At 47.7% G+C, this 20768-nt stretch overlaps 1 protein-coding gene across 2 annotated transcripts; it reads right to left on the reverse strand.

The window, feature by feature from the left end:
- Positions 1-1101: 1101 nt before the first annotated feature.
- DXO (decapping exoribonuclease) lies at positions 1102-16164 on the reverse strand. 2 transcript variants are annotated; one of them, XM_060239083.1, is made up of 7 exons: positions 15977-16164; positions 13934-14334; positions 13234-13463; positions 8081-8300; positions 4698-4833; positions 3184-3278; positions 1102-1457 (listed from the first exon to the last, which is right to left on the reverse strand). In XM_060239083.1, exons 1-7 carry the CDS (start codon positions 15989-15991, stop codon positions 1316-1318), a joined length of 1239 nt encoding a protein of 412 aa, XP_060095066.1. In that variant the 5' UTR covers positions 15992-16164; the 3' UTR covers positions 1102-1315. The 2 variants fall into 2 exon arrangements, with proteins under 2 accessions (XP_060095066.1, XP_060095067.1); XM_060239084.1 differs by lacking the exon at positions 15977-16164 and adding an exon at positions 15778-15846.
- Positions 16165-20768: the final 4604 nt, after the last annotated feature.

Consider the following 20768-nt stretch of genomic DNA (forward strand, 5'->3'; position numbering starts at 1 on the left):
AATTAAATAAAGAAGTAATGTGGGTGAAGAGAACGCGACTGGCCCAAGGTCACCCAGCAAGCTTCCAGGGCAGAGTGGGCATTCAAACCTGGGACTCCTGGATCCTAGTCTTGCGCTTAGTCACTCTGGCTTTCTGAGCAGCAGTACAGCAGGGGTGTTTTTTTGCCTTTTTGATTTCTCTGGCCACTTCCCTACTAGGATTATCCCCCTGCAGAGTGCAAGAAGTGTTGTGTTGAAGCAGCTCCAGCATTCTGTGTGTTGCAAGTGGCCACTCCCATGTGTGTATCCTGAACACTTGGTCCTCAGAGGTCAAAGAATTGCAGGAGAGGGAACAACTTTTATACATTCCTCTATAAGATTCAATAAGCTCCCAGGAATTTGAACAACTTCTTTCTTTTCTTCCCCCACTGCAACTTCTTCTTCCCTCTCAGCTGTTCTCAACATTCCATCCCCTCCTGGCATATTGAGTTCTCATCAGGTTGGTGGTCCTTTCAGCTAATTTATGCAATAAAGCAAACTAGAAGGATTTCCCTACCGTGCCAGCACTACCGTCACCCACAAACAGGCAGGGAAGTCAGCTATTTGATGCAGTGATGGCTAATACCCACCAAGCGGTCACCCCACCTCCACAAACTTGGCCAAAGTCTATGGCTATTAGCCACAGCGTATTGTTGGAGCTCTCTGTCTGGGACAAGTGATGCTCTGTATTCTTGGTGCTTGGGAGGCGTAACAGGGTGAGGACTTCTAGTGCCCTGGCCCCACTGATGGACCTCCTGATGGCACCTGATTTTTTGGCCACTGTGTGACACAGAGCATTGGTCTGGATGGGCAATCAGCCTGATCCAACATGGCTTATGTTCTTAAAGCTTTATTCCAAAGCAGGGCTTTTTGTGTAGCAGGAACTCCTTTGCATATTAGGCCACACACCCTTGATGTAGCCAATCCTCCAACAGTTTACAAGGCTCTTAGTACAGGGCCTACTGTAAGCTCCAGGATTGGCTACATCAGGGGTGTGTGCCCTAATATGCAAAGGAGTTCCTGCTACACAAAAAGCCTTGTTCTAAAGTCACTAGCAACGAGACACAGAGAGAAGCACAACCATCAGTGGGAAACAAAGCAGTTTATTGCCCTGCTTCCGTTTCATCATGTCCTTGGGGGGGGAGGAGGGGAGAGATGGGATTAGCGGTTGAATTCCCCACCCCACCCCAATCATCCAACCTTCAGTCTCTCTTTGTCCTCTCATCTTCCCTGCCTTGGGTTTCTGGACCCACCGGCTCTCAATCCAAAAACCAGCTTCTCCCCGAGGCTGAGCTCATCAGTCTGGGATCTGGGGTGTAGGGGGCTTCTCCATGCTCAGAGCTTCCACGTACCAGTCAGGCAAGAAGGTGTACTCAGAGTCACGATGCACGGTGAAGGAAACAGGGTGCCCTGGTTCCCAAGCAAAGAGATGGACCAGCCTGGAGTGGAGGCAAAGACTGTATTAGGGGACCTGGAAGACAAGGGCCACAAAGTCACACCTGCTTCTGAGCCCAGAGGAAGTTCTCTGAATTCTTTCTAGTTGAATCTTTCTTCCGCTTTGCAAAGTAGAAGTCAAGTGGTGCCTTTAAGACCAACAAAGTTTTATTCAGAATGCAAGCTTTCGGATCCATGCATACTTCTTCGGATGAGGGGATAGGGCACAGTGGGCTGAAATACATGTAGTTGGTGGGTTTAGAGTGTAAACTTATACCAAGTTAGGATCAAATGGTGAAATAGTGTAATCAATTGGAAGACCATTTGATCTGGATAGCAATACAAGGTAATAAAAGTTGCCTGTTAATTGCTGTTGCAATACAAGGTAATAAAAGTTGCCTGTTAATTGCTGTTGCTGAAAGTCTAGGTAAAACAAAAGGACATGTGTTTCTTCTGCTTTGCCTTCATTTTTTAGATTCTGTGTAAATGGTCTTGTGTTAACTCTCACTCCCTTCTCTTTGCCCTCTTACCTTCCTGCATTCCCTTCATTCTGCTAGTACTAATCTTGCCAAGCATCACACACACTGATGGGTGTTCTTTCTTATACACATTCATTTTCCATTATGGCACCTTCACAGATTCCCCTCCCGCTACAGCCCCTATGGCTTTATCTACCTCCAACTCTGCTTTAAAAATATATATATTATAAAGCTGCCTCACACTAAACCAGAGCATTGGATCTCCTGTCTCATGTTGGTCTTTAACGATGATCTTTTTAACTTAAACTGCCAGGGATTAAACTAGCATGGTATAGTAGTTGTGTGGGGTACTCTGATTTGGAGAACTGAGGTTTGATTCCCCACTCCTTCACTTGTAGCCTGTTTGATGACCTCAAGCCAGTCACAGTTCTCTCAGAACTCTCTCAGCCCCAGCCCCACTCACTTCACAAAGTGCCCATCTGGAAAGGAAGGGAAAGGCAACTGTAAGCTGCTTTGCGACTTTAGCTGGTACCATTCAGAAGAGCCGAAGTTTAGACGGAAAAGGGTTTTATACCCCACTTTCAGGGCTTTTTTTGTAGCAGGAACTCCTTTGCATATTAGGCCACACACCTCTGATGTAGCCAATCCTCCAAGAACTTACAGGGCTCTTAGCAAAGGGCCTACTGTAAGCTCCAGGAGGATTGGCTACATCAAGGGGATGTGGCCTAATATGCAAAGGAGTTCCTGCTACAAAAAAAGCCCTGAAAGTGGGGTATAAAACCCTTTTCCGTCTAAACTTCGGCTCTTCTGATTGGTACCAGCTAAACCACAGTTCCTTCTTAGTGAAGCAATGTAATGTAATGTAATGTAATGTAAAATTTTATTTATATCCCGCCCTCCCCCGCCAGAGCAGGCTCAGGGCGGCTTACAACATTTAAAATGAACAATACAATAATAAAACATTAAGAACACATTAAAACCAATCAGTGATTAAAACAATCTGAAACAGGCCTACTCAAAAGTAAGTCCCATTCTATATTCAATGGGGCTTACTCAGGGGAAAGTGTTCTTAAGATTGCGGCCTTAATGTGCTTGAACCCGCCCGTCTCCCATTTTTAGTTTCTCTGCTTCCTTCTGTGAGGTTTACTTTAAACTGTAAGTTAGTTGGTAGGGGAGAGAGTTAGATGAGGTGAGGCTGCTTGTTCGCTGATTGGTGCCTACTGTGGTTGCGTGACATTTGACTAACACTCACTTTGGATTGTCCTCCGTCACCACTTTCTTGACAAAGCTGAGGAAGGCTGCACAAAAATTCATACACACGGCCGGCTTCCAGCAGCCTGGGTCTTCCTGCCAGAAAAAGAAAAGGAGATAAACCGTTATTTAGTGCTAACCCACCTCTCGCTGATTTTAAATAAGTACAGAAAACAGTTGAAGAGCTATAGTTATACAGCCTGTGTGACTGAGGCCTGCCTTACCTACTTGCTTACACCATCCGCACTGTTTTTAGTCTATTGGTTTTAATTTTTAACTGTTTTATTGTTGGATTTTTAATTGTTCTATTATGTTGTGATCCGCCCTGAGCCCATTATGGGAAAGGGTGGATTATAAAGCCACTAAATAAATAAATAAAATCCAACAAGGTGGCCACAGTCTCCATGATGCTTCAACAGAAATGGCAAATCAGGCCAAAATGAGAACAGATTCAAAGGCCAATTTGGAGGATAAGAAAATAGGATAACCCCGAGAAAAGGGAAGGCGAGAGAAGAAACCCAGCGCAGCTGAGGGCTGAGTCATTAAAACTGGTGAATGCCATTAAAACTTGCTTAATGTAAGAGCCACATAGAATAAACGTCAGATGTTTGAGAGCCGCAAGACGTGAACATCAGATGCTTGAGAAGCTGGAATTCTCCAGTTCTTCAGAGCAAAAGGAGCATCTGTGAGGTTTGAAGGAAATGCCATTAAGAGCTGCCTTACGACTATGATTTGCGTTAGTTTCTATCTGGCATGCATGTAGCACTTCATAGTGTTCCACAAACACACAATCCTTCCTTTCAGCAAGGCTATAAGGTAGGCCAGTGCTACTACTACAGATGCAAAGATTTTTGATGTAACACTTTTTCTGAAGATAAGATTCAGACAGGAATGTTCAAGTCTAGAGAAGAGGAGGTTGAGTGGAGACATGGATTGCTCTCTTTAAGGACTGTCACTTAGAGGGCAGGGAGCTGTTCCAGTTGGCAAAAGAGGAGAGGACTCATAAGATTAAGGGTGGGAAGGTTTTTTACAGTAAGAGTTCTTCAAAAATGGAATCAGCTGCCTAGGGACACTGGCAGTGTTTAAGCAGAAGCTGGACGAACTCTTGTCAGGGATGCTCTAGGCCAGAGGTGGCCAAACTTGCTTAATGTAAGAGCCACATAGAATAAACGTCAGATGTTTGAGAGCCGCAAGACATGAACATCGGATGTTTGAGAGCCGGAGGGCAGGCAATAAATGGTGTAGGGAGGGAGGTGGAAAGAAAGCAACTTTAAATGCATTCTCCAAGATGCCAGGTGGCTTGCCAAGTGATTTGAGAAATGCTTTTTCCTAGCCAGCTGACAGGGTAGTGGGGGCTTTGAGAGCCACACAATGTGTGTGAAAGAGCCACATGTGGCTCCCAAGCCACAGTTTGGCCCCCCCGGCTCTAGGCTGATTCTGCACTGAACAGGGGGTTGGACTAGGTGGCCTGTACAGCTCCTTCCAACTTTCCGGTTTTATTATTCTACCACTCACCCTGATAAGCTGAAATATCTTCATGGTCTCGAAGGTCTCCAGTCCCACCACGGAGCCATCCGGTCCCCGATAGCCAGCCACAATCCGTGACACGCCGGGTAGAAAGGACTGAGCCCACCACTTGATCATCTTGTGCCTGGGAATTAAGAGGCAATTGCAGAATCTGGCTGAATTTTCCTCTACACCTTTCCTGCCTGAGAATTCATGATTCTCCTTCCTGCTTCCACTACCATTGCCTGCCATAGCCAGTCACACCAGTCCAGCAATAAAAAGCAGTTCGGTGGCAAGCAAAAGGCCCCAGGTTCACTCCTCACCATCTCCAGCTATTCAAATCATGGAGTTCACGAAGTGAAACACCCCTGCCTGAGACCTCAGAGAGAGCTGCTGCCAGTCACAATAGCAACCCTGAGAGACCAAAGGTCTGATTCAGTTTAAGGAACTTCGTATGTTCTTCAGGGATCTTGCCTATCTCCGTGAAAATCTATGTTCGCTCATGACACCACTTTCCTCGCTGAGGATTACAAGGGGCTGGGATGACACAGAATTGGGGAGGTGCTCTGAGGCCTGGCATGACTAAATCCCTGCCATTCTCCACAGCTCTGAGGTGGGCATGTTTTAAAGAGCCGGTGGGATCAGTTCAGTGATTCTCAGAGGCTTGGGAGCCAACTGTGGCTCTTTGGAGCACCATTCCCCAGTGCGGCACCTGCCCCATGTTTCAAGAAAATGGGAAGGGCTTTTGCCTGGTGGGACTTGTGGCTGGCAGGTGGTTGTCACCTTGAAACAGAAGCTGCTGAAGGAACTCACCAGCTGTGAGCCTACCTGAGGCGCAGGCTTTACACCAGAGATGCAAGTAAATCAGTCTTTTGGCTGATTATAACTGCAGCCGTGGCTCTCCATGGAGTGAGTACCACCAGGGTTACAACTCTGAACTAGGACTTGGGGGACAGACAAGTTGAAATCCTTTGGAGAAGAACTCTCAAAATTAAACTGCGCAGACTGAACAAGCTTGTTTACGTGTACTAAAACCTTCTGCCTCCTAAACATGTAGAAAACACAGAAGCACTGTCGTCTCTCTCAAGAGGACTAATTATTACGTGAACCATTATTATTGTCAAATGGCCACCTCAGGGAGGTGAAATTAAAACAGTCCCTGTTCGAACTAAGGCAAGGCATAAGATGTGAGGAAAATAACAGATGAAGGATGAGGGAAAACTGAAAACAAAGAGATGAGCTGCCAGTTCAAAAAGATAAGGAATGGATGCTTCACCAGTAGACCCCAAAATAGCCAGGGTCACGTTAAGGGAGAGAGTGGCCAACTGAACAACAGACCAAATCAACTGAACAACTGTCATTGAGTCTAGCATTGTTACATTATGTGGTATCTGGAATTTTTTTTACAATGAAGGGGAAAAATATCCCTTCCCACATCAAATGTGCTTGGGGAGGAGCCCCTTGGTGTTCAGAGAGTTCTGGTTAGTGTTTCAGGATGCGCACACTGTGAGGAATTTAGCCAAGGCCTCTCAGGTCCCATGACCGCCAAAACCAGGGTGAACCCCATTCTCCTCCACTAGCATGTTGCAGGAAGCAGCCAGAAGTGGTGAGCAAGCTATCTTGTCCACCGTTACTTATCTCCTCACTGAGACGCCTTTGGAAAGTCTCCACAGCTACCAAAGACTAAACAGCTGCAGTTATAGACAGACAAGGTTAGATGATGAAGAAGAGACTAGATTTATACCCCACCCTTCACTACCCAAAGGAGCCTCAGAACAGCTTACAACCTCCTTTCCCTTCCCCACAACAGTCAACCTATGAGGTAGGTGGAGCTGAGAGAGTTCTGACAGAAACTGCTTGAGAGGAACAGCTCTGTGAAAACTTGTGACTGATTCAAGGTCACATCAGTAGGTGCATGTGAAGGAGAGGGGAATCACACCGTTCTCCCAGATAAGAGTCCATGCACTGCCCCCAAAATGGATGAGGGAAAGTGTGTGTGGGGGGGAATGAAGTGTTGATTCATGGTAGTGGGGAGGGGGAGAGGAATCACTTCAGTACAACGTCTCCCTCCCTGAGTTTGTTAAACCTCTGACTCAGAAAGTTGAGTGTTCAAAGCTGATTTATATGCCACCTTTTGCCTACAAGCCCTCCCCCCCTAAAAAGCAGCTTACAGCTCCTCCCTTGACCCTAACTAAACCAAGTAAAAACCATTCTTAAGAACATCCAATTGAAGATCCCATGAGTGTAAATCTTATGTCCTGCTAAACATCTTCCCAAATGAAACAGGCTCGCAATGCTTTCTGGAAAAAAGCACTGAAGTTGCTGTATGTAGAGCTTAATGCAATCTCATCTGCTCAGAAAGCAGCAAGCTCTGTAAAGCTTCAAGCAGAGAAAGGGTTCTCCCAACACTTCTCAACTGAGATCTGTTCATTGGTGATGCCAAGGACTGAACTTAGGACCTTCAGTATGTGAAGCAGCTGAGGCTGACTTCGTACTGAATCAAGGTCAGCACTTGTTTACTCAGACTGTCAGTAGCTCCTCAAGGTCTCAGGCAAAGGTCATTCCTATCACTTACTCTCCATGGGGACCAGGGATGCAACCTGCAACCTTCTGCAAACAAGGCTGACGTTCTGCCACTGAGTCATAGCTCCTCCCCGTTGCTGCCACTGCCACACTGAGCTTCCCAGTTGCCGTCCTGGTCCCTCGTCTCAAGCAGGGCTTTTTTTGTAGCAGGAACTCCTTTGCATATTAAGCCACACCCCTCTTATGTAGCCAATCCTCCAAGAGCTTACGGGGCTCTTAGTACAGGGCCTACTGTAACCTCCAGGATTGGCTACATCAGGGGTGTGTGGCCCAATATGCAAAGGAGTTCCTGCTACAAAAAAAGCCCTGGTCTTAACCTTTTTCAATGTAGCTCATTGGACTTCCTATCACTGCCAAAGATCCTAAGAATTCCAGTTTCTTTCCCCTGCAGTCTAAAAAACTGTATTTCCCCACCAGTGTTCCCTCTAAGCTGAGTTAGCGTGAGCTAGCTCACAGATTTTTATTTATTTTAGTATATTTCTATTCCGCCCATTCCCCATAGGGCTTTTCGCCTCCAGCTCCCACATTTTTGTCTTAGGTCAGGAAGGATGACCCCAGAGCACACGAATTTATGCAGTAGCTCACAGCTTTAATGTCAACAGCTCACAACTTTAATGCCAGTAGCTCACAAAGTAGAATTTTTGCTCACAAGACTTTGCAGCTTAGAGAGAACATTGTTCCCCACCCAAGCCAATGGATTAGGAGGCATTGGGGTAAGAGTCTTATGGCCGAGGTCCACTGCTAATCACTCGCGATAAGTGAGTGGCCACCAGAAGACCAATCCCTCAGGGCTTCCCTCTTCCCCTCACCTGTAAAAACTCTTCCTCTGAGCAGGGCTGTGCATGACCTTACTGGTCTTTAGTTCCACGTAACAACTCGGCGGATCAGGCCAGGGGCTTCGAGGGTCCGTACAATCGACCTCCCCCGAGAACACAAGCGAGTGTGTCCCCAGCCGGGTTCGGATAACTGTGCAGAAGCCCTCGTTTGTGTTCACCACCGCTGTCGGGTCAGGAATCCCATCTGGGGTATCTGGGACAGAAAGAGGAGTTTAGCTAACGCAGCTCTCCTGGACAACAAACACAGGAGGGCAGGAGAGACAGGAGATACAAACGATCCCTTAGACTTCTGCAAAGGACCATACAACTGAATGTGTTCCAAGAAGTGATTTCCAAATTCATAGAAAGGGAAGAGAATCAAATATCTAATATTTTGGGAGCTGGAAGTTTGGATTCCAACAAATGCTTAAATCAATTCGTTAGATCGGGGTGGCCAAACTTGCTTAATGTAAGAGCCACATAGAATAAATGTCAGATGTATGAGAGCCACAAGACATGAACATCAGATGTTTGAGAGCTGGAAGGAAGGAAGGAAGACAGGCAGGCAGGCAAATGGATGGGAAGGAAAGAGTGATGGAAAGAAAGCAACTTTAAACGCATTGTTCAAGTCACCAGCAGGCTTGATGAAGTGATTTAAAGAAACAAATGCCTTCTCCAAGCTGGCTGATGGAGTAGTAGGAGCTTCAAGAGCCACACAATATGAGTGAAAGAGTCACAGTTTGGCCACACCTGAGTTAGATCAACCAAGCCAAACCTTTTCAGTAGATAGCCTTGACCAATGGGTTGAAATTAAATCAGAAGAGTTTCCAGCTCAAAATAAGGAAGAGCTTCCTTACCGTTAGAGCGGTTCCTCAGTAGAACAGGCTTCCTCGGGAGTGGTGGGCTCTCTGGAGGTTTTTAATCAGAGGCTAGATGGCCATCTGACAGCAATGAGGATCCTGTGAATTTAGGGGGAGGTGTTTGTGCATTTTCTAAAGTGTGCAGGGGGTTGCACTAGATGACTCTGGAGGTCCCTCCCATGATTCTAATTGTGCAGCAGAAGTGTTCAAAGTTATTGTAAAAACAAGCAATGAAAAAAACTACAAATGGCAAGCAATGTTATCAAAGAGGCGTTCCTTCCACTCTCCCATATTGGGGGATGCCTCTTTCAAAAGGATGCCTTCTATGGCACACATGTGCATACTGGGTGAGGGGAGGAGATTTTGCTTCAAACTATTGCTTTTATTCAGCCAGTTTGGTGTAGTGGTTAAGTGCGCGGACTCTTATCTGGAAGAACCCGGTTTGATTCCCCACTCCTCTACTTGCAGCTGCTGGAATGGCCTTGGGTTAGCCCTAGCTATTGCAGGAGTTGTCCTTGAAAGGGCAGCTCCTGTGAGAGCCCTCTCCAGCCCCACCCACCTCACAGGGTGTCTGTTGAGGGGGGAGAAGATATAGGAGATTGTGAGCCGCTCTGAGTCTCTGATTCAGAGAGAAGGGCGGGGTATAAATCTGCACTCGTCGTCTTCATATCCAGATTTAAATTAAGTACTTAAACAAATTGGTCAACTATAAGTGGTATTATGTAAATCCTTATGTAAATCAATGATGGCTCCAATTCTAAGGGCAATGAGGAGGTGTTTGTGGTTGAACCACGGAAGACTTTAGACCCTAAGATACCCTTGAAAAGTAGTCCACAAGAATTTTGTTTTGTTTTACTAACCTGCTCCCTAGTCACATGTGGGACATCAACAACCTAAACCAGCTTTTCTTCCTGGTCACTTCCAGGCAACCTTTATTCGCCAGAGGCGACCAGGCAAGTAGGTGGCTGTTCCCATTTCTGGGTGAGAAGCCAGGGAGGCCCCTGGGTCCTCTGACCGGAGGTTTCAGAAGACAGGGACCAGCAGGAGATTCTGAATCAAAACTCCGGAGAGGGTGCTTGAGCCAGAACTGGATGCAAGGCTGGTATCAGGATACCTTGAGGTGGGACCCAGTTGCCAGGGCCTAGGACTTCTAGTGGGACCCAACTGCTGCTGACTCCCTCCTGGCACATCTCTTCTGACTGCCTGCACTCACCCCCTTCCGCTGCCTGCTTGGGAGGGCTTTGTCACCTTTGCCCCAACTGCATATGCTGCTAAGCGCTGCTAAAGAGTAGGGGTGTGCATTCGGTTCGGCCGAACCAAATAGACCGCTGAATATCCCAATTCGGAAGTATACGGTGTCATATACTTTCGAATCCAATTAGAAGACATTACATGGGAGTCGTATACGGCTCCCCGTATACTTCCGAATCAATATTCGCAAGTATACGAAACTCAATGTAAAAAGCCGGAAAGGAGCTTCTGCAGCCTCAGGGAAGCTGCTTGCCTCCTTTCAGGCCTTTGGAAGCCTTTTCCCGCCTTTCCCATAGCCTCACTGGGATCAGGGAGGGAGGGGGAGAGGAGCCCCAGCAGCCAATCCAAAGCATGTATTTGCAAAATGCATTGCAAATGCATGCTTTGCAGGGCTGTTGTGTAGCTGATGGATGGGCTAATCCTTCAGCAACATTGTTGTTCTTTTACTTGGGTATCCAAGTAAACACTGTTCTCTGGCCAATCACAGAGCAGTGGTATTTTTTTGAAACTGCTCTGTGTAGGGCCAGAGAACCTTTTTAAAGAGTCTGCCTGGCTGACACCATTCCATTGCTGCTGTGTTGGTGTTGGTGTGAGAGAGAGATTGTGCTGCGCTGGCCCTTGGCCTCAGCTGCTGCTGCTCTCTCTCAACCTTGCCTGACCTGCCTGGAGAAGACATCTAAGGTAAGACAATCTTGGGGTTCTTGTTTTTATTTTTGTTAGAATAAATGTAAAAGGATTTTAAGACTCGGAGTCCCTTTACTTATCCAGATTTAGGTGGGAGGGTAGCTTATTTGGAGTTAGGGTTAGGGGGTTCTGCTAGGGGTGGGGGGGTTGCCAATTTGCCTATATCTAACTTTAGTGAGAGCACTTTTAAAAGTGCAGTGTCCCTTTACTTTTCCTGATTTGGATGGCTTGGATTTCTTGGGGTTAGGGTGAAGGTTTTTTTGGGGGGGAGGGGTTGGTTAAGTTCCTGTATTGTTAAAAGTCAAGTTTACTGTTTTAAAAGGATTCTGTGTTTGAGTTGTTACTGCTGTGATGCGCCGCTGTTGTTCCTTTTCTCTTCTGGTTCTGGTTCTTTGTGGGGGCGGGGCTGTTTGGCCTAATTTTTATTGTTAAAAAGTTCAGTTTTTTAACAGTTGAGTTGGCCTTTTTTCAGTTGGATTTGTTTGGATCTGTTGCTGTTGCATCCTGTCCTGTTGTCCCTTTTCCTGGTTCTGATTTTTTTTTGGGGGGGGGGGTTAAGTTTCTTTCTGTCGCGTTTTGTTTTTTTTTAGTTACCTCTGGTTGGTGTGAGGGGGTGGGTGTGTGGGCTGTGTGTGGTGGGTCACTTTTATGTTTTTATAGAGCTATTTTTGGAGTCTGGGGGTTCCATGCAGTTTTGGGGGCTCTCCCTCAAACCCCCTGCCCCCCAGTAGCCTCTGATTACCCATAGGGTATAATGGTGGGGTAGGGACACCCTCTTTGGGTGCCCCTGGAATGGGAACCCAGGCCTAATCTTGTTGGGACTTAAGGGGTTCGTAGGGGAGAGTCCCCTGCAAATTTGGGGGTTCTCCCTCAAACCCCCTCCCCTCCAGGCAGCTTCCAATATACCCTATTTTGCCATTGATTTCAATGGCCCATAGGGTATAATGGGGCCGTATATTTGGAAATAGCCATATATCTCCCGTATATATGGCTATTCCGAATACCGGTATTCGGAAATATACGGTGTTCCGAATATTTTGGCTCCGTATATTTCTGAATCTGATTAATTCCGAAATTTTTTTTTTGCACACCCCTACTAGAGAGCCCTGACCTGGACTGCCCAGGCTAGCCTGATCTCGTCAGATCTTGGAAGCCGAGCAGGGCTGGCTCTGATTAGTGTTTGGATAGGAGACCTCCAAGGAAGAACAGGGTCTCTGTGCAGAGGCAGGCAATGGCAAACCACCTCTGAAACTTCCTTGCCTTGAAAATTCTACAGGGTTGCCAAACACTTGTCAGGGATGGCCAAACTGCGGCTCAAGAGCCACATGTGGCTCTTTCACACATATTGTGTGGCTCCTCCAAGCTCCCACTGCCCCGTTGGCCAGCTTGGAGAATGTATTTTTCTCTTTAAATCACTCCTCCAAGCCAAGCCAGCCAGTGGCTTGGAGAACGCATTTAAAGTTACTTTTTCCTCACTTCTCCCTCCTCTATCTATCTTTTCCCCCACTTCTCCCTCCCCTGTCTGTCTGTCTGTCCTGGTCTGTCTGTCTGTCCTGGTCTGTCTGTCTGTCCTGGTCTGTCTGTCTGTCCTGGTCTGTCATCTTCCTTTCTTCCCTTCCTTCCTTCAGCTTTCAAACATCTAACACTCATATCTTGTGGCTCTCAAACATCTGATGTTTATTCTATGTGGCTCTTATGTTGAGCAAATTTGGCCATCCCTGCTCTAGGCTGATCCTGTGTTGAGCAGGGGGCTGGACAAGATGGCTTGGATGGCCCCTTCCAACTCTTGTGATTCTATGGAATCAGCTGTGTTTTGATGGAACTTTCCACCACCAGTGCTGGTGAAGTTCACAAGGGGTGATGCAGAAAGCATCAACATTCCTGGTGGTCATGGCAACAGCAACTCCTAGCTGCCCTGACCATCCAGTACCACTGGGGAAAAGGCGTGCAGGCCATCTGAACAGAGAGAGGACACAAAGGCAAGTGGGGGCACACAGGTGGATTGGCAAGAAGGAAGTGCTACTAGTGGGCATAAGGGGGCCACTGAGCACTCTCCACCCAAGGTTCCTCAGGGGAGGGACAGTGGCTCAGTGGCAGAGCATCTGCTTGGTAAGCAGAAGGTCCCAGGTTCAATCCTCGGCATCTCCAACTAAAACGAGTCCAGGCAATAGGCATGAAAAACCTCAGCTTGAGACTCTGGAGAGCCGCTGCCAGTCTGAGTAGACAATACTGACTTTGATGGACCGACAGTCTGATTCAGTATAAGGCAGCTTCATATGTTTCACAAAACCTGGAACTGGATGTGACTGGATGTCTCAGGGCCTGGGGTTGTTTTTCCCTGGGGAGGCTCACCCGCACACATATAATGCTCAAACTTGTAGCCCATATACGTGAGCTCCTTCAGCATTTCGGAGCGCTGCTCCCGCTGCCTCCGGGCAGAATCAGTCTCGAACTCGCTGATATAGAGAGTCCCGCGGAAGAGGCTGACCGCCAGAAGCCACCCGTCCTGCTTCTCATAGGGGGTGGTGAGCACTTTGGTGAGATGCCCCCGCCACGTCACGAAGTCCGTGTTCAGCAGCTGTCTGCAGAGTGAGGAGAGACAGGGGAGTTAAAGTCAAACACGAGCAGGGGGAAAGGAGGGGCCGCAATGCCGGCAGCCAACTCTGTCCTCAGCACACAGGTTCTGCGGCCAACACTCACCCTTAAAAGATCCGAGGCAGCCAGAATCACAGCACCAAAGGGCAGGGGTCTGAGGGAAACAGCCAGCAGGGAACAAAGAGGTTCTAGGTGTCCACAAAACCCATCAATGACCCATTTTTATTTGGCAGAAATCAAACTAACTGGGATTTTTCACAGTGGCATTTTTGCAACTGTGCGCTACAGTTTCTCGTTTGCAATCCTTGCTCGTGGCGACTAATTCTGTATCTCGTTTAAAGGCTTCGATTCACTGCCGTCTCGGGGGATTTCCACAGGTTTGGGGAGTTTCAGTTCTTATGGGACAAGCTTATTCCTTTCCCTCTCTCAGCGGCCAACTCCATCTGGCTTTCCTCACCCTTTCTCCTCTGCGCCCTGGAGCTGCTTCCGGTTCTGAGACACCCACTGAAGCAAGTGGTCCAGGCCCTCGCGGATGCTCTCGTCTCGCTGCACGTAGCGGTCGTGGTAGCCGTCACGTAGGTCGAACCCGGGGGAGGGGCCTTCCGTCGGGGGTGGGGCATAGTAGCGCATCTGCCGCGTGTCGCCATGGTAACGGCGCTGGGAGTCCAAGGAAAAGCGCCCCACTTCAGCTGGCCTCCGGTAAAAGGGGAAAGGGGCATCGTACCGAGATGGGGTGACAGGCAGAGTAAGGGGGGGCTTAGCATTGCTCCTCTGGCTCTTAACAGTTTTGTCTTCCAGGGTGTCCTCGTCGTCCCCTCGGTCCCGCTTCCCGGAGCAGTCACTGGGCTTCATTGGTGACTGTGAGCAACAAGGAAAAGGTATTGTGAACCTGGGATCCTCAAAACTACATCAGCTACCGGACAATAATTTACCAGAGAAGATACATACAATGATGTAGAAGGGGCACGGCCAACTGTGCACCTAGTCTCCTTGGTTCTTTCAATCTGAACAGACAATCTATTTTGTGACCTGTTACTAGGGCTGCAAAGCTCCTCCCAGGGCAGGGGATCCCCTGGCCTGGAGGGCCCCAACCCACTGGCAGGGAGCAGGCCACCGGGGAGATCCCCACCCCCAAAGAGCCCCATTGCTGCATGATGATGTGCTACTGTGCTACTGAGCCAAGCCTCTCTTCCTTCTATTGGCTGAGGCTCCTCCCCTCCTGATCCCCTGGGGAAGGAAGGAAAGAGCCAGAGTTTCTTTTGCTTAGTTCCCTGGGTCGCATGGGAGAGATACAAAGAAAACACCTTTAAGACCAACGAGTGGTAACATTTTAAGCATGTTTTATTTTAAGGTTCTTTTTTTTTAAAAAATCTTTGTGTTTGTCTGTGCTCTTTATAAAATTTATATCTCTGCTACCTAATCTTAAATAGGTACACATACGGCCCGGCCTGACATGGCCTGGCCCAAACGGTCTTATTTATGTCAGATCCAGCCCTCGTAACAAATAAGTTTGACACCCCTGATCTAGATCAACTCATACATCTGGCCACCTCTGTCCATCCTATCGCTATCAACACTGTCACCCAGGCTTGTAGCTACAGTGGGGCCCAGGCCCATCATTTCAACCCGCCCGCCAAACTGTATGGCCCCTCCATTGGAGGGCCCCCAATCTGTCACCTTTCCTCACCACCGCTCTGAACAATGTCTTTTGCGTGACAATGTCTTTTGCAGGGGAAAACAACATTGCTGCTGGCCCTTTCACTTTTTTCTCTCCGCTTCCCTAACGCAGCATGTAAAGCAAAAGGGGGGGGGGGTTCCTTCAGCCAGCCTTCTGAGCCCCAAACTTCAGTTCAAGAGGTCTCTGTCTCTCTGAGAGAGGGGTGCATAAGAAAGGGGTGGGTGAAGTGGAGCTGCTGTGCCTGCCCAGGTTAAGAGGGGTTAGCTTGTGGAAAAGACAGCTTATATTGCCTAGAGCCCAGGGTCACCAAACCGGGTGTCCCCCTAGCCTCCCCAAACAACAAATCCTGCTGTGGGCCCCACCAAATGTGAAATCCTGGCTACAGCCCTGCAGCCGCCCTGTCCCATTTGCTCTGGTCTACTGTTGCAAGACGAGCCCCCTTGCTGCTAGCTAAGCAGGTGCACGGATTCGGTCCGTGTCTGGATGCGAGATCCCCATAGGAACCCTGCCTATGTCTACTGTCTTGAGTTGAGCTCCGGGATGAGGAAAAAGGAGGGATTGCAACGCTGTGCAATATATTTGCTGCTCTTTCAGTAACGAGGCGCCAAGAGGGTTCAGCTCACCGGTGCTGCTGATCTGCTAAACTCTCTGCAAATGAGACTCAAGCCCAGTCCAGGGACTGACACCCCTTTTTCTTCCCAGGCGTCCGGGGCTGTCTCAGAGGAGGGGGTCCCACAGCATCCCTCTCCCTTCCAAACACCCAGAGCCAATCAGAGGTGGGAGAATCCCCGAACAGACTCCCATTCCGACCGTGTTATTTACCTGAGCCGACGTCATCGCCGAGCGCCTCCTATTTGCGCTTGCAACTCTCCGCGGGACAAAGCTCTTCAAAGACGCTGCGAGGTTGGCGGGTTCAGCTCAAGTCTCCTTTGTGTCCTCATCGAGCCGCGACAGAAGTGGGCCCGCGCCCGAATTCCGTTCCTTAGGCCGGGTTGGCGTGACGTCATCGCGAGGCGCCGGCGAAGTGCCTTTCCCCATTACGTGTTTGAGCCCCTAAAGGTCAAAACACAGCCAGTAGGTGGCACTCGCAGCCCCCTTTTTAGCATCTGGGTTGGTGTCCGTCTTTTTCCTCATCCCTGCCCATCTACCCACGCAGTTCTAGACTAGAGGAATGCTGAATTTAACACTTTAAAACAGGGGTGTCGAACTCATTCGTTATGAGGGCCGGATATGACATAAATGAGACCTTGTTGGGCCGAGCCATGTGTATCACAAAACGTAATGCTAGGTAGCAGAGAGAGAAACTTCATAAAGGACACAGATAAACACAATTAAAGATATTTAAAAACTTAAAATAAAACATGATCAATACCTCAGCAGTTGGTCTTAATAATGCTTTCTTTGTATCTCTCCCATGGGATCCAGGGAACTGGGCAAATGAAGCTCTGGCTCTTTCCTTCCTTCCCCAGGGGACCAGGAGTGAGAGGAGCCTCAGCCAATAGAAGGAAGAGAGGCTTGGTTCAGTAGCTCTTTTGTGCGATTGAGAGAGCCTGACGAAGCAAGCTACTGCTCCCTCCTTCCTCCCCAAGGGAGAAGCCTTGGCCAATGGAGAAAATAGAGGCTTTGCTCTGTAGCTCCTGTGCAATTGAGCCTGCCTTGCAAAGCAAGTTGTGATGCAGAAGGAATCAAGAGAGAGGGAGAAGGAAGCAGATGACAGCCAGTTGCTTGGAGGCCTGATAGGAGCTCTCTGGGGGCCTGATAGGAGCCCCTGATTTGGCCCCCTGCCCACGTTTGACACCCCTGCCTTAAAACTTTGTTGAACAATATATGTCTGTCATGTTTACCAACTGATTGATAGGACAGAAGATTTCTGTCTGCCTTTGCTGAAAATCTGACACTTCTTATGGTGACAGATTTTCAAGGTGTGCCATTGCCTGCCTCCACATCATGACCCTGGTATTCCTTGGAGGTCTGTCATCCAAATACTAACCACAGCGACCACGCTTAGCTTCTGAGATTCCACTCCTCTCGGCCATCCAGGCCAGGGTGTGTGTTTTGTAGGGAGAAATTTATTCTTTGTCTTCCATAATTTTGGATTGCCAACTCTGGATTAGGACGTTCCTGAACATTTGGGGGTGAAAGCCAGGGAGAGTGAGGTTTGGGGAGGGGAGGGGCCTCAATGGGGTATGAGGCCATAAAGGCCCTCCTCCAAAGCAGCCATTTCCCCCAAGGGAACTGATCTCTGTTGTCTGAAGATTAGTTGTAATTCTAGATCTCCAGTTAGGGTTGCCAATCCCCAGGTGGGAGCAGGGGATCCCCTGGATTGGAGGCCCTCCCCTGCTTCAGGGTCATCAGAAAGTGGGGGGAGGGGTGGAAATGTCTGCTGGGAACTCTATTATTCCCTAGGGAGGCTTATTCCCTTAGGGAATAATTGAGAATTGATCCGTGGGTATCTGGGGTTCTGGAGGGGCTGTATTTTGAGGTAGAGGCACCATATTTTCAGCATAGCATCCAGTATCTTCCCCCAAAATATCCCCCAAGTTTCAAAATGATTGGACCGGGGGTCCAATTCTATGAGCCACAAAAGGTGCCCCTATCCATTATTTCCTATGGAAGGAAGGCATTTTAAAAGGTGTGTGGTCCCTATAAATGTGATGGCCAGAACTCCCTTTGGAGTTCAATTATGCTTGTCACACTCTTACTCCTGGCTCCACCCCCAAAGTCTCCTGGCTCCACCCCCAAAGTCCCCAGATATTTCTTGAATTGGACTAAGGCAGGCCATGGCGGCAGCAGTGGTGGCAAAAAAGGTTGGGGGCCACTGATCTAGTGCAACCCCCTGCACACTGAAGGAAATGCACAAACACCTCCCCCTAAATTCAAAGGATCCTCATTGCTGTCAGATGGCCATCTAGCCTCTGTTTAAAAACCTCCAGAGAGCCCACCACCTCCTGAGGAAGCCTGTTCCACTGAGGAACCGCTCTAACGATCAGGAAGCTCTTCCTAATGTTGAGCTGGAAACTCTTCTGATTTAATTTCAACCCATTGGTCAAGGCTGTCTACTGAAAAGCTTTGGCTTGGTTGATCTAACTAATCGATTTAAGCATTTGTTAGAATCCAAACTTTGGGCTCCCAGATGACTCGATATTTGATTCCCTTCCCTTTCTGTGAATTTTCAGGGTCATTAGGAAGTGGGGGAGGGGTGGGAAATGTCTGCCGGGCACTCCATTATTCCCTATGGAGACCCATTCCCATAGGGTATAATGGGAACTTGATCTGCAGGTATCCGAGGCTCGGAAGGGCTGTTTTTTGAGGTAGAGACACCAAATTTTCAGCATGGCATCCGGTACACATCTCCAAAATACCCTCCAAGTTTCAAAAGGATTGGACCGGGGGTTCCCATTCTATGAGCCCCAAAAGGTGCTCCTATCCTACATTATTTCCAATGGAGGGAAGACTTTTAAAAGGTGTGTGGTCCCTTTAAATGTGATGGCTAGAACTCCCTTTGGAGTTCAATTACGCTTGTCACGCCCTTGCTCCTGACTCCACCCCAATGTCTGCTGGCTCCACCCAGTCCCCAAATATTTCTTGAACTGGACTTGGCAACCCTGTCTCCAGGCTGTACCTGGAGGTGCTGGTTGAGAAACTGGGATTTTATTTGGAAAACCAGTAAACTCACAGTGCTGCTGCTGACCGATCTTCAAGCCCCATTGCCGGGTTTGGTTTAGATAAAGGAGTGACCAAACTGTGGCTCGGGAGCCACATGGCTCTTTCACACATATTGTGTGGCTCTCAAAGCCCCCACTGCCCCATCAGCCACCATGGAGAAGACATTTCTCTCTTTAAATAACTTTTCCAAGTCACACCAGCTGGCAGCTTGGACAATGCATTTGAAGTTGAAGTTGTTTTCTTTCCTCCTCTCCCTCCCTCCTCCCCAACTATTTCCTTTCTTTCCACACTTCCTTCCTTGTGGCCCTCAAACATGTGGTGTTAATTTCTTGCGGCTCTCAAACATCTGACATTTATTCTGTGTGGCTCGTATGTTAAGCAAGTTTGGCCACTCCTGGTTTAGAAAATATTAGTTGAGAGCAACAGAAAATAACCATTAAGATGTTGCTCCTGGGTGCATAGATTCAGGTGGTCTGAAGCAGCAGGACAAAGCTTGAGTCCAGTGTTGGTCTTAAAGGTGCCATTGGACTCAAACTTTGTTCTACTCCTATGTGCATAAGTCTGCTACTGATGCTGCTGCATAAAGCTTACTGACAGATGGCTTACTGGGTATATGAATAGTTGCCAACCTGAGGTGGGGCCTGAAGATCTCCCAAAATTACAATTGATCCCCAAGGCAACAGAAATTCCTTCCCCTGGAGAAAATGGCTTCTTTGGTGGATGGATTCTCTAGCATTACATTCCGTTGAGCTCCCTCCCCCAAACTCCATCTGCCTGTGGTCTCTACAACCTGGAATCTCCCAACCCAGAGCTGGCAACCCTAATATATGGCTCATAAAAATTATTTGCAAGAGAGTGCATGTCCTGGAATTTCTTTGACATGTCAGTTCACCCTAAAAGTAGAATCTAGAAATAATCACACCCGAAACCAGAGACTCCTTAACAGAACAACAGAATTTATTTTATGTGCACAGGTTCAAGAGAAGCAGGCTCCAGGATCCTGATTTGAGTTTACACAATACAATTCTAGAAATTAGAAAGGAACTTTGTTACAACTTCCAATATACAGCTTTTGGTTAATAACTTAGTGGTCTGACAGATCTCTGCTGTTGCTTAGGCATGTGATGCTTGTTTTACCCAATTTCTGAACTAGTTCAGACCAGTTTAACCGCACCTGTTGCTGTTAATCACAGACAGGCCAATCTCAGGCCAAATGCTCATTTCCAGTTTGGATTCTAGATAGTTAACTTAAATCATGTAAAAAATAAATTACACACCTATTCTTTCTCTTTCAGCCTATCTACCTACCAGGATCGGGTGAGGATAAAATGGAGGGGAGAACCTGAGCTGCTTTGGATTAAAAATGTGTAGATAGATGGATCAATATTTGATATTCAAAGTCTATAACTTCCATTTCACCCAAGGCCAAATATCTGGATTCTGATTAGCTTCGTTTATAGTTTTACTTGTTGAAAGGCTTATAGGATGCTGGATAAGTCTGCCAAACTAACAAGGCCTATTGCCTGTTCTAATCAAAGTTTATTTAAACCAGGAGTTCCATCAGATAGATAAGATCTTGCTGTCCTTTGAAGAGAGATTGCTCCCGCTCTTGTGAAAGTCGCTTTCCCCTCCGTCTAGAAGTGAGACCACTGCTGATTGAGAAACCAGGATGCTATCTGAGAAACCAGAGAACTCACAGAGGTGTTTCTCAAAAGGACTGTTGGGTGAGACGCTTCTCTTAACTTTTGAAATGTGTTTTAAGTTTAAAGACAATTTGGTCCATGCCACATGGATTAGCACCTCAGTATGATGCCAATTTATTGTAAGTAAAATATTTAAATAGCACTTTTCTGTCCAATCCTCAAAGCAGTTTCTAAGTACACAGGTAAGACCACAAACATTAAAACCAGCAATAGATTGAAACAATCAGCACAACTAAAGCTAGGCA

Source organism: Heteronotia binoei, chromosome 5 (assembly GCF_032191835.1).
Source record: "Heteronotia binoei isolate CCM8104 ecotype False Entrance Well chromosome 5, APGP_CSIRO_Hbin_v1, whole genome shotgun sequence".
NCBI lineage: Eukaryota > Metazoa > Chordata > Lepidosauria > Squamata > Gekkonidae > Heteronotia > Heteronotia binoei.